Here is a 15,004-nt window from a genome sequence, read left to right as displayed (position 1 = left end):
TAAGATTAAAAAAATAGATGTAGAACTAAGATATTTTTTCTTAGCAGCTATCTGGTTTGGTCTAAAAATGGAAACGACTTCCCTCCTTGCCTTTTGAAATTTTCATTTGAATATTTTTGGAGGAAGGCTATGTAAATGGCATGGATGATCCATATAATCCACTTAAACTTTCAAATACAGTATCAGATATACAAATGTACATATTATAGCTGTAGTCAGCTCCCTCTGAAGACATCTTAAGCCTTTGTTCCAGGATAAATGTATCTGTAAAGGTAAAGGTAAAGGTTCCCCTTGACAATTTTTTTGTCTAGTCGTGTTCGACTCTAGGGGGTGGTGCTTATCCCCGTTTCCAAGCCATAGAGCCAGCGTTTGTCCGAAGACAATCTTCCGTGGTCACATGGCCAGTGCGACTTAGACATGGAACGCTGTTACCTTCCCACCGAGGTGGTCCCTATTTATCTACTTGCATTTGCATGCTTTCGAACCGCTAGGTTGGCGGGAGCTGGGACAAAGCGACGGGAGCTCACTTCGTCGCGTGGATTCGATCTTGCGACTGCTTGGTCTTCTGACCCTGCAGCACAGGCTTCTGCGGTTTAGCCCGCAGCACCACCACGTCCCTCTAATGTATCTGTAGTAACACTAAATTAAACTGAATTTACAAGTTAATATCAATAGCTTCTGGCTGCTGTCCATGACAGAAATTTTTTGTTGCATCTCTGCACATGTATGATAATCAGTTGAGAAAGAAGTTGCAAATGAACAAATAAGTAAGTATCTGTATTTATAATGTACGCTAAAGACTATAGAAAATATCGTACAGAAGTCACTGGTGTTTAGGAAACACGATGAATATCTCCACACAGGTGGAAATAATGAGGGTCCAGCCCCATGGGGCCAGACTGTCCACTCATAATTTCGCTACTGCCGCCGGCTCCACTGTGCCTTCCTATTGCACCATTGTCTTCACTTGATTATCCAGTCTTGGAAGGAGGCAGGATGACAAGCCTCTCTGCTAGGTCAGAGAGTGGCTAATACATTGCAGAGAACAGCACGATAGGAAGCTGCCACAGAGGCGGTGGCAGTGGCAAAATTGTGAGTGGACAGTCGTTATTTCCACCTGTGTGGGAATATTCGTATACAAATGCCCCCATCTCTAAACATGACCCTAAAAGCACAATTGCCAGAATCCTATTGCTATTGCACAGGGTTTGCACACATTGCTGTGGCTAATTATGGTTAATAGATGAGGTCTCAGGATACATGTCTATTAAGAGCCTGGTCACATGCCAAATTGTGCAACTGAGATGTGCCTCAGCAAGTCATCAGTTAGCTGTAGTTAGTTATGCAAATACCCTGTACAATTCCAATCATCTGCCTTGACCCAAATAAAGCAATGCTAAGTTAACCTCATACAGTGGTGCCCCGCACAGCGAGGTTAAACCGTTCCGGATTAACCTTCGCTGTGGGAAACATCGCACCACGGAACGGAAAAAGGCATTGGAACACATTAAACAGCATTTAATGCGTTCCAGTGCCAAAGAATACTCACCGTTGTGCGAAGTTTCCCAGGGGCCGGCAGCCATTTTCGCGCCCTCCCCTCGCAGAACGAGGGCGCGAAAATGGCTGCCATCAGCTGTCCGGCGGGTCCAAAATGGCCGCCGGAACAGCCGAAAGGGGCCGGGGCACAGCGTTTTCGCGCCCTTGGTAAGCAAGGGGAGCACGCGAAAACGCTGCCGGAAGCCCCGAAATGGTTGCGCGCAGCGTTTTCGTGCCCTCCCCTTGCTTACCAAGGGCGCGAAAACGCTGCGCCCCGGCCCCTTTTGGCTGTTCCAGCGGCCATTTTGGACCCGCCGGACAGCTGATCAGCGGGTCGCAAAGCGAAGGTCGGTAAGCAAGCAGCTTACCGACCTTCGCTCTGTGAATTTCCGCCTATACGGGCACTGTTTTGCGATCGCATTTGCGATCACAAAAACGGCCTCGTAGAGCGAATTCATCGCTCTACGAGGCGCCCGTTGTGAGAGGCCCCACTGTATTTCATTGAAATTCAAATGCTAGCAATGTTGGTTTGTGTTCAGTTAGCTGTGGTACCCATTTTATTTCAAGTTCCGGTTCTTCAGTCACCTAGATTTTGAAGTAATTTTTTAAAAACCACGAGATAGTGACTTTTGGAAGGTGTCCCAAAGGATGTTTGCAGAACAGGAGGCAAAGAAAAGGAGGAACCTTCAGGTTCAAATTGGTAATGAATAAGGATTAATTGCTAAGTGGAGAAGTCCATTGAGACTGCATGTCTATAAGTATATATAAAGTAGCCTTCTGGGTTCTAGTTTGTAAATTTTGAATGCTGAAATAAAAACGAAGCTTTCTTAAAAATATTAAACGTATTAAAGTTTCTCTTTGTGTTTGCAAAACCTCTTTTGCAGATCCTCTTACTTCACCTGGTTCATCCTTGTTTAACGATTTTGCTGCCCTCAGCTTATCTCAAAGGAGAAAAGTAGGTATTGCCGAACTTTTCAAGTTAGCATGTCTTACAGAAGAATCACTTTCTTAATTCCTTTTACACAGATACAGAAAGCTTTCAGCAGTAAAATTAATAGTAGCCAAAGCAGCAGATAGCAAGAACTTCTCACAATATATTGAAAGGAATTTTAACAGCTGCTCAGAATTGTTTAGATCAGCTCCCATAAATCGAAAGATGAATGCACACATTGTAATCCTAAAGAATTTTGATGATATAGTTATACTTAAATAGGTATTCAGAAATTTTCTTATAAAATGACTGAATCAGTTAACACTATGCAATCATCCACATTATCCAAATGCTTCTACAATCCATACACCATGTCCCAGTTTTCATATTTAAATTGCTAGACTGTTAGGAGGATGATTTCTATGACATTTCACATTTTCTCTGCAACATACATCTGAACCCCATAATCAAATTCAAAATCTGGCCTTTCTCACCAGATTATTAATAAACGTGTATAAACCCACCCATAAGCTAAAACAAAAATATGACATATCATAGATCTCTTCCCCATGTAACACTGCACATAATTTCAGTGTCATAATCATTTTCTAAAAGTAGTTTTTCTTTTTTTTTTCTGTTAATAACTGCACAAGACACAAACCTCCAGTTGTGTTTGTTCTATAGTCAATTAATTTACTTTTACACTTTTAGGAATACTTTTTAGTGAATTTTCTAGGTTAGCTGATTTTAAAAACACTTTCCAAATGTGATTTGCTGCAGCTGGTTATTGCTGTTCACAGTTTTTAATGGTCTGCAGTGTCCTTTCTTGATATCTGAAGATTACGTGTCACAAGTATTATCAAATTTGCATATTTCAACCATTTTTATTTGGCACTTACTAGTAATAGAACCATGTCCACAGTAATACACAAATGTTTCTCTTCATTGGCATAAGACATGAAATTTTCTGCCTTTTGTTTAGGATAAAGGATTCATTGGGATCTTTTCTCTGAATTTTCTCTGCTGGTGTTTATTGAAGTATATTAAGAATTTGTTCAGCCTCAAAGAAGCTAAAGCTTAGCACTGAATTTGGTGATAGATCAGACACTGGGAATATCTAGAACAATATTAATTAATTTATTCATTTATTCATTTATTCATTTATTTATTTAAATTTAATATGCTGCACCTGTTGGTGCCGCAGCACTACTCTGGGCAGTTCACATAAAATGCACAATCAGATAATTAGTATGATAAACAACCTAACCACATAAAAACAGAGGGTGCCAGAGCATTAATAAAATTGCCTTAAAAACACAACAAAGATACAAATAACAATTAACTGTGCAGAAATGTGTCAGTACACATGTAACATAATGTAACTAATACTACAGAAGTGAAGGCATACAGTTCAGTTTCACTTGTCTTACATTGGAGATGAGCGATTTCCAAAAATCCAGAGTCTGCATATTCTCATTTTTGGACTTTAAAGGGCCACCCGCTATGTTTCTTACAGAAATTTTTAACAGAAAATGCCTATTTGTGCCCTTTAGCATCTAAAATGAAAAACGTGGATGGAGAGCGTTCAAAATATGGCAGAATTGCCCCCAAAATTCTTCAGAGAGAACAAAGAAACTTTCTGAGCCAAATCCCCTCAAAAGTTAATTTTGGACCGGTGCTGGGGGCTTCATGTTGACCACCCTGGCACTGTGGTATTCTGGATATTAGCAATTTGCATCATTTTGAAGTGCTACAAAGATGAGCCTGACTTAAGTCAAAGACTAAAATGAGAAGAAGATGCAAATATTTATCGGCAAGCAATGACAGCTTTATTACACTGCCTCTGAAAACCTCAGAGCATGCAGGATCACTACTGGAATTCTGTCTTATCTGAAAGTGTGACGTGTGCACACCCACACCACAGTTCATTGCAGTAGGCAAGTCCACTTGCTCTGTAAATATCCAGGTAGAGCTGCTTGTTTATAGAAATGGAATGTTAACTGCTTGCTAGACTGCCAGCCTCCCCGTCACCCCCTGTGTGCTGTTAGAAGTGATGACATAATTACTGCTGGATGGACAAAAGTAGTCCTTAGGGAGTTTGTTCAGTTAACCCCAGTGCCAAATTTGACAAAAGATTGTGCATGAGGTAGGGTGTATAAAGTAGATACTTGGCTTTAAGACTGTGTATTTTAGGATTATAGTGTAAACCTTTTCTAAGACTTTAGCAACTTCCCTTTGAGGATATGTGTAACTAAAGGCTGTTGCCACTGAAACAACAGAGATCATCTATGTCACTGTTAATTAAACATGACATTTGTGCTATTAGAATATCAATTCTTCAGTTACGCAACCTCACTCTGATGCATATGAGAGAATGTAATGTATGTTTGGTAGTGTTTTTTTTAAAGTAAGTATTTTATTTTATTCATTTGAATTATTAACTTCAAATCGGAACTTTTAAGGTTCAGGTGACCGGGATAGTCATTTGAAGTACATGAAGATTTTTTAATTATTCTCATCTTTGTGAAAATGTGTTATTTGGAAGATTGAAGTGTATGAGTGTATTCCATCATCTAAGTGTCTTAGAAGTTGAGCAAATGCAGTTTTGAGCATCATTTAATTAAAAAGCAGGATATACATTCTAAAAAGAAAGCAAACTCAGGTAGTATATGTAGAGCACAAAAGCCAGGATTTTTGTTGTTAGACCTCTGTTGTGCCTTCACATTTATGATTTGAGAGGGAGAGGGAATAGTATTCACTGAAGTGTCTTGTGATGCTGATTTTCCATTTATCTGACTTCTTACAGTTTGTCTTGTAATGCATTGAAACTCTGATCTTGTTAAAAAAAGTTTAGAAAGGCTTTCTGCAAATTTGTAATTCCATCAATTAAAAGTAAAAACTGTAGTATGACTCCAGCTCATAACACATAAAGCTTGTGCTCGTATAGCTCCGTAAATGATAATGAGCTGTCCCGCATACTATGCCTCTTTTTAATTTTTAATGTCTTTTACCTCTTTGCTTCCTACTTTTCCACCTGTTTTTATTTTATTTATTAATAAAATGAAATAATAACAAAGCACCCTTGTTTTCAAAGTACCTTTCATCCTAATATATGAGTAACAAACCAGAAGAGAAAAGGGAAAAAATGCAAACTTCCGTATGTGTGTAACGCTAAATCCCTATGTACGCACTTCTATGTATGTGTGAGAGAAAGTATCTAATAATGTAATTGTTCTAGTACAAGACCTGTTGTGCTAGTGGTTGCAAAATAGCGGTTGTACAAAGAGACAAAGTATACAAAAATGCAGTACAGTGAAAACATAAAATGTTATAATAAAACCCATTTTGAAAGCATAAAAGGAGGAACAGACTAAATAAACTTAAATATACGTACATACAAGTTTTACCCAGCCATTAAATGCTAACAGCATCAGCCAGACAAGCTTGTATGTGGAGAACGTTACAAGGAAAGAAGTAAATGGAAAACAAATTTTAATAATTTTCTTTTTGAAATCATTGTAAAATGATCCCATCAGTTTATACAATTTAAACATGCAGCAGCTGCACTGTGTTTTGTCTGAAGCTTCTGTGTTCTCTCCATAGAGAAAACACCACACATTAAGTAGCCTCATCAGAGGTTTACCATGTCAAAGATCATTTTAACCAAATTATCCTTGTCCAGGATTGCCAAATCACTTAAAACTGTTTAAAAACACTGTATGTCAAAAGATCTTCAGATTATAAGGCTAGGATATAACTCATAGCAATCTTCTTCCTCTTTTAGGAAGTGCAACTCCATATAGATCAGAATATACAGCTAGGCGGTACTGTGTAGTTAGTTGGTGTGGCTTATGAGCCATTTTGTACCTCTGTAAGTAGCGGAAAATGATATGGCCAATGAGTTGCATGGTCACTTGACAGCAGTACTGTTTCTTCTACAGCATCTGCCCAAATACATGGGGGGGGGAATCTAAATGTGGGTTTCTTCAAATGGAAAAGTGTCTCTGTGCAAAAGGAATCAGGATCTAGTGGAAACTCTGCTAGAAGAAGGAGATGGGTGATGCCAGCAGTGTTTACTATTTGCCCCTTCCTTGTGGACCCTAGGCCAACCTTCATCTTGTTTCAAAGGATGAAGGTGCCATTTGCCCCTGCCACAGCTTTTGAGAGGACATGGGTGGCTGCAGTAAGAAGGGGGACCTGGTGAAAATTATTGCCACTCCCCTTTATGGGCTTTAATTTATTTCGGTTTGTTCATTCTCATCCAGCCTATTTCTAAACCCAAGCAGTTTTTTTTTAATTTTTATTGGTTTTTATAATTCATGACTGTTTCTGTGGAGAAGTGATAATAAATGTAAATAAATAAATAGTTTCCTCCAGCCTAGTAGAACACTGTACTACAAGTTTGGACCTATCCCATAGTCTGTATGCAGCACAATATTTTGTAGAAGTTTCTGTTCTTCTTTTGCATGTGCAAATATAGAGGCCACAGAAGGGATCTTTCAGATGGACTTGAAGACTCTGGAGTGCCTTTTTCTTCATTGAGATAGTCATACTCAATCATTTTGTTCACATTTAGTAGATCTGAAGATTTCCTGCTTAATTTTGCTACAGTTTGTCCTCTCTTTGGTAGCCACTGTGATTGTACTCCACATTCCTTTTAAATATTAACTATTTATCAGAAAGTAGGTTCTATTTCCTTGTATGTAATGTTATATCCACAGTTATTAAGTAAATGGATTCCAGCTTACTGCACTCCATGCTCTTGTTATTACATGGTTCATTTTGCTGGTCAGCTTGATCCTTGTCAAAGCTTTAAGCTCTTTACAGTGCATGTCCAAAATTGCTTATCTTCCTAGCATTTTTAAGCATTTTGAGTGCTTAAGGCTTAGGTCCACAAGGGATATAGCTTATATAGTTAACTCCAAGCAAATGAATTGAAGTCTATAAGAATGTTTACTATATTAAGCTTATTAGTAAATTCTGGGCTAACCAAAAACTCATGTATAACTGTACTGGGACATGTTCTTAGTTTTAGCAGGGATGTGGGCATACCGTCTGATCTGATTTTTACCCAGATATTTGCCTTACAGATTGGGACCAACCTGCCCTGAATTGATTTGAAAGTAGCTTGAGTTCATTTGTTCTCAGGTTTTTGCAGATATTTGTTTGCATTTGTATATTTCTGCTGTGAGAGGAGAAAAACTGAAAATGTGGAAAATAAAAGTCTGTGATCTGATATGGAGATTGTTGCACAGTGCCATCAGCTGTGTTAATGTGGTCGACTTCCAGTTTGTACGCAAATCTCCTACAAAGCTTCTTTCCTTCCACTCCCTCCCATGAGCTGTGGTCTGGGAGAACGCATATTAGGGGCATGCCTGCTTGTGCAATAGACTAAACGGTAAACTTAATGAGATGAATAGGTGAAAACCTGTAGAGACTGGAGAAGATGGCCCCTAGTGTCCCCGGTCAGTTGTCTGGCCAAATGTGCCACACACTACCAAACACAGATCAGAGTACTGTTCTGCATGTTTGGTGTCCACCTACTCTGGAACTCACACCAAGGTGAAAAAAGGACCTTCTCTGCATCAGAGGAACAGAAGAGGCTTTTCCAGTTTAGTTATTTCTGGAGTAGCACTTAGATGTTTTATTTTACAATTAAGTCCTTCCTATGCATTTGTATTCAGAGGAAATTACTCAGTTTGGAAGTCATTAATAAATTTGGAACTCATTAACAAATTTGGAAGTTCTATAAATGACCATGAAGGCATCTGCATGTTGTCACACACAAAGTCATGTGGCTAGTTTGTGCAATGTGAAATACAAATACCCACTTAAATAGCAAAAATTTGCTTCTGATATTTACATAGTTGGATTTATACCAGCAAGTATAATTAATAGAATTCTGGTCAGTGAAGGAGAAATTTGATAGTAGAATGGCCATACCTGTCAATGCCCTGATTGGGTGTTCACAAAGTAAAACACACTCATCACCACCTACAACCTTCCATGATTGACAAATAAATATTTTTTAATGCCACAGAACTATCTACTTTTCTTTCTAATTATAGATGTTGCTCAGTTTTTGGAGCATAAAAACCCAGTATTCCTTCACATAATTTTATATGATTTATGGCAACCCTACAAATGAGTAATCTTCAGAATATCCTATCCCCAATAGCCCTGATCAGCTCTTGTAAACTCAAACCTGTAGAATCCTTTAGACAATTAATCCACTTTAACTTCTATGCACATCAGCCTCTAGATGTCCTTTTGTCCTTAGTTACGCATATAGGGACAGCACTATTTGTAGTCCTTCGCTGTTCTCCAGTAGTTGATTGACTGCTTTCTGACCTGGAGGTCTCACCTTCCTTCTATTTCCTTCATTGCTGCCTTTCCAAGTCTCAGTCTTTTTCTGATTTGTTGGCTGCAGTCTTCATTTGGATCGGTGATTGAATCAAAGTATACAAAAAATTTAGCAACATTAAAGTTGTTTATTTCTTCTGTAGTCATTATTTTTGTTGTCTTCAACTATAACCCTGCTTTGGCACTTTCTTCTTTCACTTTCATCTGAAGTAATTTCAAGTCATTGCTGCTTTCTACCTGTAAGATGGCATCTGAAGCTGCCTGCTAGCACATCTTGTTGGTGCATACGGTTGTAGGTAATGCACTTCAGGGATTACAGCTACTGGTTGCAGTAGGAGTTCAATTAATGCTTCCTTGGATGGGCAGGAAGCTTCCCTAGTGACATGCTTGTTGGCTGATTATTTTATACACTGTGGAATTCAGTTTTATACTTTTGGGGGATTTAAGAAAGTTATTTTAGTTAGTAGTTAGGCTCCCTCAGCTAATGGTAGAAGCCTGTTGTTGGTGAGAGTTGCTCTGTGGCAACACATTATTTGCTTCTGTGTTTCATATGACGATACCATACAGTGGTGCCCCGCTTGACGACGATAATCCATTCCAAGAAAATCGCTGATAAGTGAAGTTGTCGTCAAGCAAAAAAAAACCCATTGGAATGCATTGAAAACCAGTTAATGAGTTCCAATGGGGAAATACCTCATCATCCAGCAAAGATCGCCCATAGAGAACCACCGATCAGCTGTTTGAAATCGCTGTCTTCCGAAGCAGGGGTTTGGAAAGCAGCCATTTTGCGAAGGGAGGGAAGCCATTTTGCGGAGCCAGAAAAATCATTGTTTAGCGAACAAACAGTTTGCAAATCAGGCTCCTAATCAATGTAATACGAAAAAACCCCATTGGAACCATCGTTTTGCGATCGCAATAGCGATCGCAAAAAACTAATCAAGCGATTTTGTCGTCTACTGGGGTCGTCGTCAAGCAGGGCACCACTGTACTTGAACCTGTTTCTAAGTATCTCAGTAAACCTTACTGGCACTGGCACAACATATGTAAGCCACATTTTACAGTACTGCCCATATTTGCATCTTGCTCTATGTCTGGTGTTACCTTGGGGCTGTTATTTAATCTGCTATGTTTTGTCAAGTCATATCTGAAATTACTTTGATTTGGATTTCTGCATTGATCACAGGGCTGGACTCAGTGGCCTTATAGGCCCCTTCCAACTCAATTATTCAATTATTCCATGATTCTATGGCAACCCTAACTGGGTTTTCAAAGTATGTGAGATATTTAAGGAGTGGTTTCATCAGTACCATCTCCCTAGTTGAATTTCCTTGGTCAAGCAGGAATTTGAACTCATGTCTCCTTGATGTTATTTAATGGTAATTATTTTGACTGTGGTTTAATTGTTTTGGTCTTGCTGGTTCCTTTGATTCTTGTGAAATCGCTTATGTGAACTAAGCCACACACATTTTTGGTTTGGCAAATTTTCTTTCATTGTAGTATAAATGTTTTTAAACCCCAAGCTAAGGTTCCAGTGTTTGACTAAAATTGCCTATAAGCGTGATGTTGACTGTTTTTACAAATGTGTGTGATAAAAGGCAACGTCCTTGTGCTTTATTCTGGAAGTGGCCACCATGCTGTTGTTTGAAAGTTTGAACCTCAGTGTTATTAGCAAGGAACCAAGATTTGGTTTTTATTTCGTCTTCCATCTGGGAAAATTAGAGCTTACTGTATTTATATTTTTGGCAAACTTCTTTCTGTTAGCTTTCCCTTCATACCTTTTTGTAAGGACACATTGTATAGCTCAAGATCTATGATTATGAAAAGCCATGTCATAGGAAAAGCTGAAATAATGTAAACAATCTACAGCTTATTTCTAAAAGTATGTTGTAAGAATTCTGGCTTAATACAGCTATCTTATAAGCATCTCTTTGTGTCAAATAGCTATATTTATAGTTTAATTCTAAGTTACAGACTTTTAATTATCATCCATATGGCAGCAGAGGTTTTTATAATGTTACCTGTCTTTCTCCATTTATTAGAGTCTAGTGTTAATTTAAATATAAATAAATACATACAGTGTGTAGGCTTTTCTAGAAAGCTTTTCAAACTTCCAAGGCTTACATTTGAACCTTTAGTGCCAAAACTTCAAGAGGTCTGAAATGAAAACCTGTTTCAAAGCTTAGTTCTTGTTGATTTTTAGAAATCATAATCTCAAAAAATATTGGGGTTCGTTATCCTGGTTGCAGTGTGTGATAAGAAAGTGTTTAAATTAGCTGGTCCTGCATGTTTCAAAAACTTCTCAATTCATTTCTATACAAAATGGAAGCGGTAGGACTAGATGGTTTCTTGTAAAATATGGATGAAGTGGGGAAGATATGACACACTCACACACCAATGTTGAATTACAACTCCCACCAGTCTGAGCAGCATAGCCAACAGTGAAGAATAGAGGGAAATTCCAATTAAAAATTATTTGGAGATCTAACGTTCCTGTAAAACATGACTTATGTTGCAGTCTTGTACACCTGTAATCTCTTAGCAGATAGGCACAGGATTGCACTGTAGTTTGTGCTACTTGTATTGTTGATGCATCTGAAATTTTCCAAGCCATGGCTAGTTTAGACTGAAGCAAATAGACTCCAGAATTTTACTTGCAAATTGTGCCTATTCCACCAATGAGACCAAAGATACCTTCTCATTAATTTTAGTTTGAGTCTCAGACTGAGGGATTTTGGGAGTGCCCTGGTTTTTTTTCCTTCTTTTCCATAGCCAAGAAAGTATCGACTGGGGATGCTGGAGGAGAGGATAGTTCCGGTGGGATCAAAGGCACGAAAATCAAAGAACACTATTGGCTGCTTGGCTGACAGGTGTAAAACAGGAGTACCCATCAATATGGTTTGGTGGAACAGAGTCACAGAAAACAATTTACAGGTAAAATTACTTTTTCCTAGTCATTTAATTAATTTCAGATACTATTTTTATTTCTGGAAAATGCTGAAGTCAGATACATGTGTTGGGGTTGAAATCTGGCCAGAAAGGTAAAATTAAGAAGTGATAATGCATATTGATATTTTATGGAGAAGGAGTGAAAGGGTCTTGTGGTGTGTTCAAAAGTAAAAGATTTATCATGGCATGAGCATTCATAGGCCAAAATATTGTTGCTTAGTGTAGTAAATTGCACTAGAGTAAGCCAATTGAACCAATGGGGATTTACTGAGTCACCTGCTCCATGTACAGTACGTAGAATAGGAGAGCCTGCTCTAAGTAAAACTTAGTAAGTCACAGTTAGATTAGGACCATTTGAATCAGTTGCACCTACAAAGTAGGGGACGCACTAAATCATCCCATTCAGTGGACCTACTCTAGTGCAATTTACTATACTGGGCCACAGGAGTTTGTCAGTAAAGTATAATCTACTATTTTGGGATCTCAAGAAGTGGATTGTAATCTAAAAAACAATGCTAAAACTGTTACTCTTAAAGGTGTCACAAAACCCTTTTTTGATTTCCATAGGACTCTTTGTTTTTTGGTGTTTTTTTGTTTGTTTGTTTGTTATCCTGAAGCAAATTAACATGGCTACCTCTTTCTGATTTGCCAAAATGGAAAATATGTAATGAATTATACATTTCACAATTAAGGTTTTGCGTGTCAAGAATAATAGTTTTTTTTAAAAAAAAACTTGCATCAAGTGTCGTTTTCTTTAATAAGATTATTTTCTAATGGAAATTGTGACTTTGATGTTAAATATTCAGAATAGGTTGTTAGCTGATTAAGTGGAGTCAACTCAGGTCCAATATGTTCAAATAATCTGAAAAGTTTAAATAGAAATCTAATAGAAGTAGTCTTGCTAAATAGTATGTCTTATTTATGTTCCCCACCCACACTTAGAAAAATCAGCCTTGAATGAACATCATATTAGGGGCCAGTATCCAATTGTAGCATTCATTAGCACTAATGATGGTGTACTTCTATACACTTAATATTTGGATTTTGTTCAGTAACGGACTCTTAACGTTGTTTTCAATTGCAAAACCAGTTGCACACATGATAGCATGTCTGAGGTCCTGAAAAAGAAATGTACTATTGTTTACCCAACTGGAAAAAGCAAACAAGTCCTGCTAATGCACCCTGCTACTTTTCATCTGCTAACATTGTAGCAGATTTGAGCTACAGTAGTTTTCTCTTAACATAATGGCATTAACAACCTCCACTACTTCAGTGGCACAGCTAGTATTAGTAAAACATCTTAGGTATGCTCTTTGTGTGACTTTAAACAGACATTATGGCATGGAGAAGGTGGGTAGTATTGTTTGTCAGGGTGCTGTGTTCAAAACGTAGACTAGTGCTCCTCTGGCTTTAGTGGATCAGGGAGACACACACAATCTGTCAGGTAGGATAGAAGCTAGTGGGCCTATCAGATGCTGTTGTACTTCAGTGTCCATCAGCCCCCCGCCCCCCAAGGATGACCTGTGATTAGGAATGAGTGGATTCGTGGTCCATCAATATTGGGAGGATTGCAGTTTCTCCATTCCTGGTCTAAAGGAAAAAAATAGTCTAGGAACAAGATAAATTACAAAATAAATACACTGGTGCCTCGCATAACGAGCGCACCGTTTAACGATGAATCCACATAGTGATGCGGATTTTGCGATCGCTAATGCGATCGCATACCGATGTTTTATCGCATTGCAATGGGGGAACAGCTGTTCGGCGGTTCCAAAATGACCGCCGGAACACCCGAAATGGCCGCCGGAACACTCAAAATGGCCGCCGGAACATGGGGAAACATTGCAGAACAGTGAGTTTGGGGCCCATTTGGAACGCATTAAACTTTTCTGTTCCGTTTAGCGATGTTTCCCCATAGTGAAGGTTAATCCGGAACGGATTAACCTCGCTATGCGGGGCACCACTGTATGTAAATAGGAAGAGTTGTCACCTAGTGATATAGAAAGTGCCTGTCATGATTGTGCAGCACCATTCTGCTTGATATATGCAACTCCAATGCATGTTAACAGTAGAGGAAGAATTATGCTCTCTTTGTTGCAAAATGGAGACCAAATTGCTAACATGTGCTAGATTATGGAGAAAGCCAGATAGTTCCAGAAAAACATCTACTTCTGCTTCATTGACAACACAAAAGCCTTTGACTGTGTGGACCACAACAAACTATGGCAAGTTCTTAAAGAAATGAGAGTGCCTGACCACCTTATCTATCTCCTGAGAAATCTATATGTGGGACAGAAAGCAACAGTTAGAACTGGATATGGAACAACTGATTGGTTCAAAATTGGGAAAGGAGTATGACAAGGCTGTATATTATATCCCTGCTTATTTAACTTACATGCAGAATACATCATGCGAAAGGCAGGACTGGATGAATTCCAAACTGGAATTAAGATTGCTGGAAGAAATATCACCTATCTCAGATATGGCAATGATACCACCCTGATGGCAGAAAGTGAAGAGGAATTAAAGAACCTCTTAATGAGGGTGAAAGAGGAGAGCCCAAAATGGTCTGAAGCTCAACCTTAAAAAAAAACCCTAAGATCATGGCCACTGGTCCCATCACCCCCTGGCAAATAGAAGGGAAGATATGGAGGCAGTAACAGATTTTACTTTCTTGGGCTCATGATCACTGCAGATGGTGACAGCAGTCATGAAATTAAAAGACACCTGCTTCTTGGGAGGAAAGCGATAAGAAACCTAGACAGTATCTTAAAGAGCAGAGACATCACCTTGCTGACAAAGATCTGCATAGTCAAAACTATGGTTTTTCCTGTAGTGATGTACGGAAGTGAGAGCTGGACCATAAAGAAGGCTGACTGCCGAAGAATTGATGCTTTTGAACTGTGGTGCTGGTGGAGACTCTTGAGAGTCCCCTGGAATGCAAAGAGAACAAACCTATCCATTTTGAAGGAAATCAACCCTGTGTACTCACTGGAAGGACAGATCCTGAAGCAGAGGCTCCAGTACTTTGGACATCTCATGAGAAGACTCCCTGGAAAAGACCTTGATGTTGGGAAAGTGTGAAGGCAAGAGGAGAAGGGGATGAGAGAGGACGAGATGGTTGGACAGTGTCATCAAAGCTGCCAACATGAATTTGACCAAACTCTGGGAGGCAGTGGAAGACACAAGGGCCTGGCGTGTTCTGGTCCATGGGGTCATGGAGAATTA

General features: G+C 38.9%; 1 protein-coding gene across 11 annotated transcripts in view; it reads left to right on the top strand.

Annotated features, from left to right (window-relative positions):
• PAN3 (poly(A) specific ribonuclease subunit PAN3) overlaps positions 1-15,004 on the top strand; it is an 88,608-nt gene that overhangs the window by 21,030 nt on the left and 52,574 nt on the right. For 6 of the 11 annotated variants that reach the window (XR_013543359.1, XR_013543361.1, XR_013543362.1 and 3 more), the window contains exons 4-5: positions 2,421-2,491; positions 11,600-11,761. Coding sequence is in view for 7 of the 11 variants with exons in the window: in XM_020788560.3 (XP_020644219.3) it covers positions 2,421-2,491; positions 11,600-11,761 (233 nt within the window). In the remaining 4 variants the exon portion in view is untranslated. The remainder of the gene's footprint in view (positions 1-2,420; positions 2,492-11,599; positions 11,762-15,004) is intronic. The other 5 variants (XR_013543360.1, XM_072993745.2, XM_072993744.2 and 2 more) reach the window with 2 other exon arrangements.

This window comes from Pogona vitticeps, chromosome 3, assembly GCF_051106095.1.
Source record: "Pogona vitticeps strain Pit_001003342236 chromosome 3, PviZW2.1, whole genome shotgun sequence".
In the NCBI taxonomy this organism is placed as follows: domain Eukaryota; kingdom Metazoa; phylum Chordata; class Lepidosauria; order Squamata; family Agamidae; genus Pogona; species Pogona vitticeps.
The sequence above is the reverse complement of the archived record's forward strand: the minus strand, read 5'-3'. Positions and strand labels throughout refer to the sequence as shown.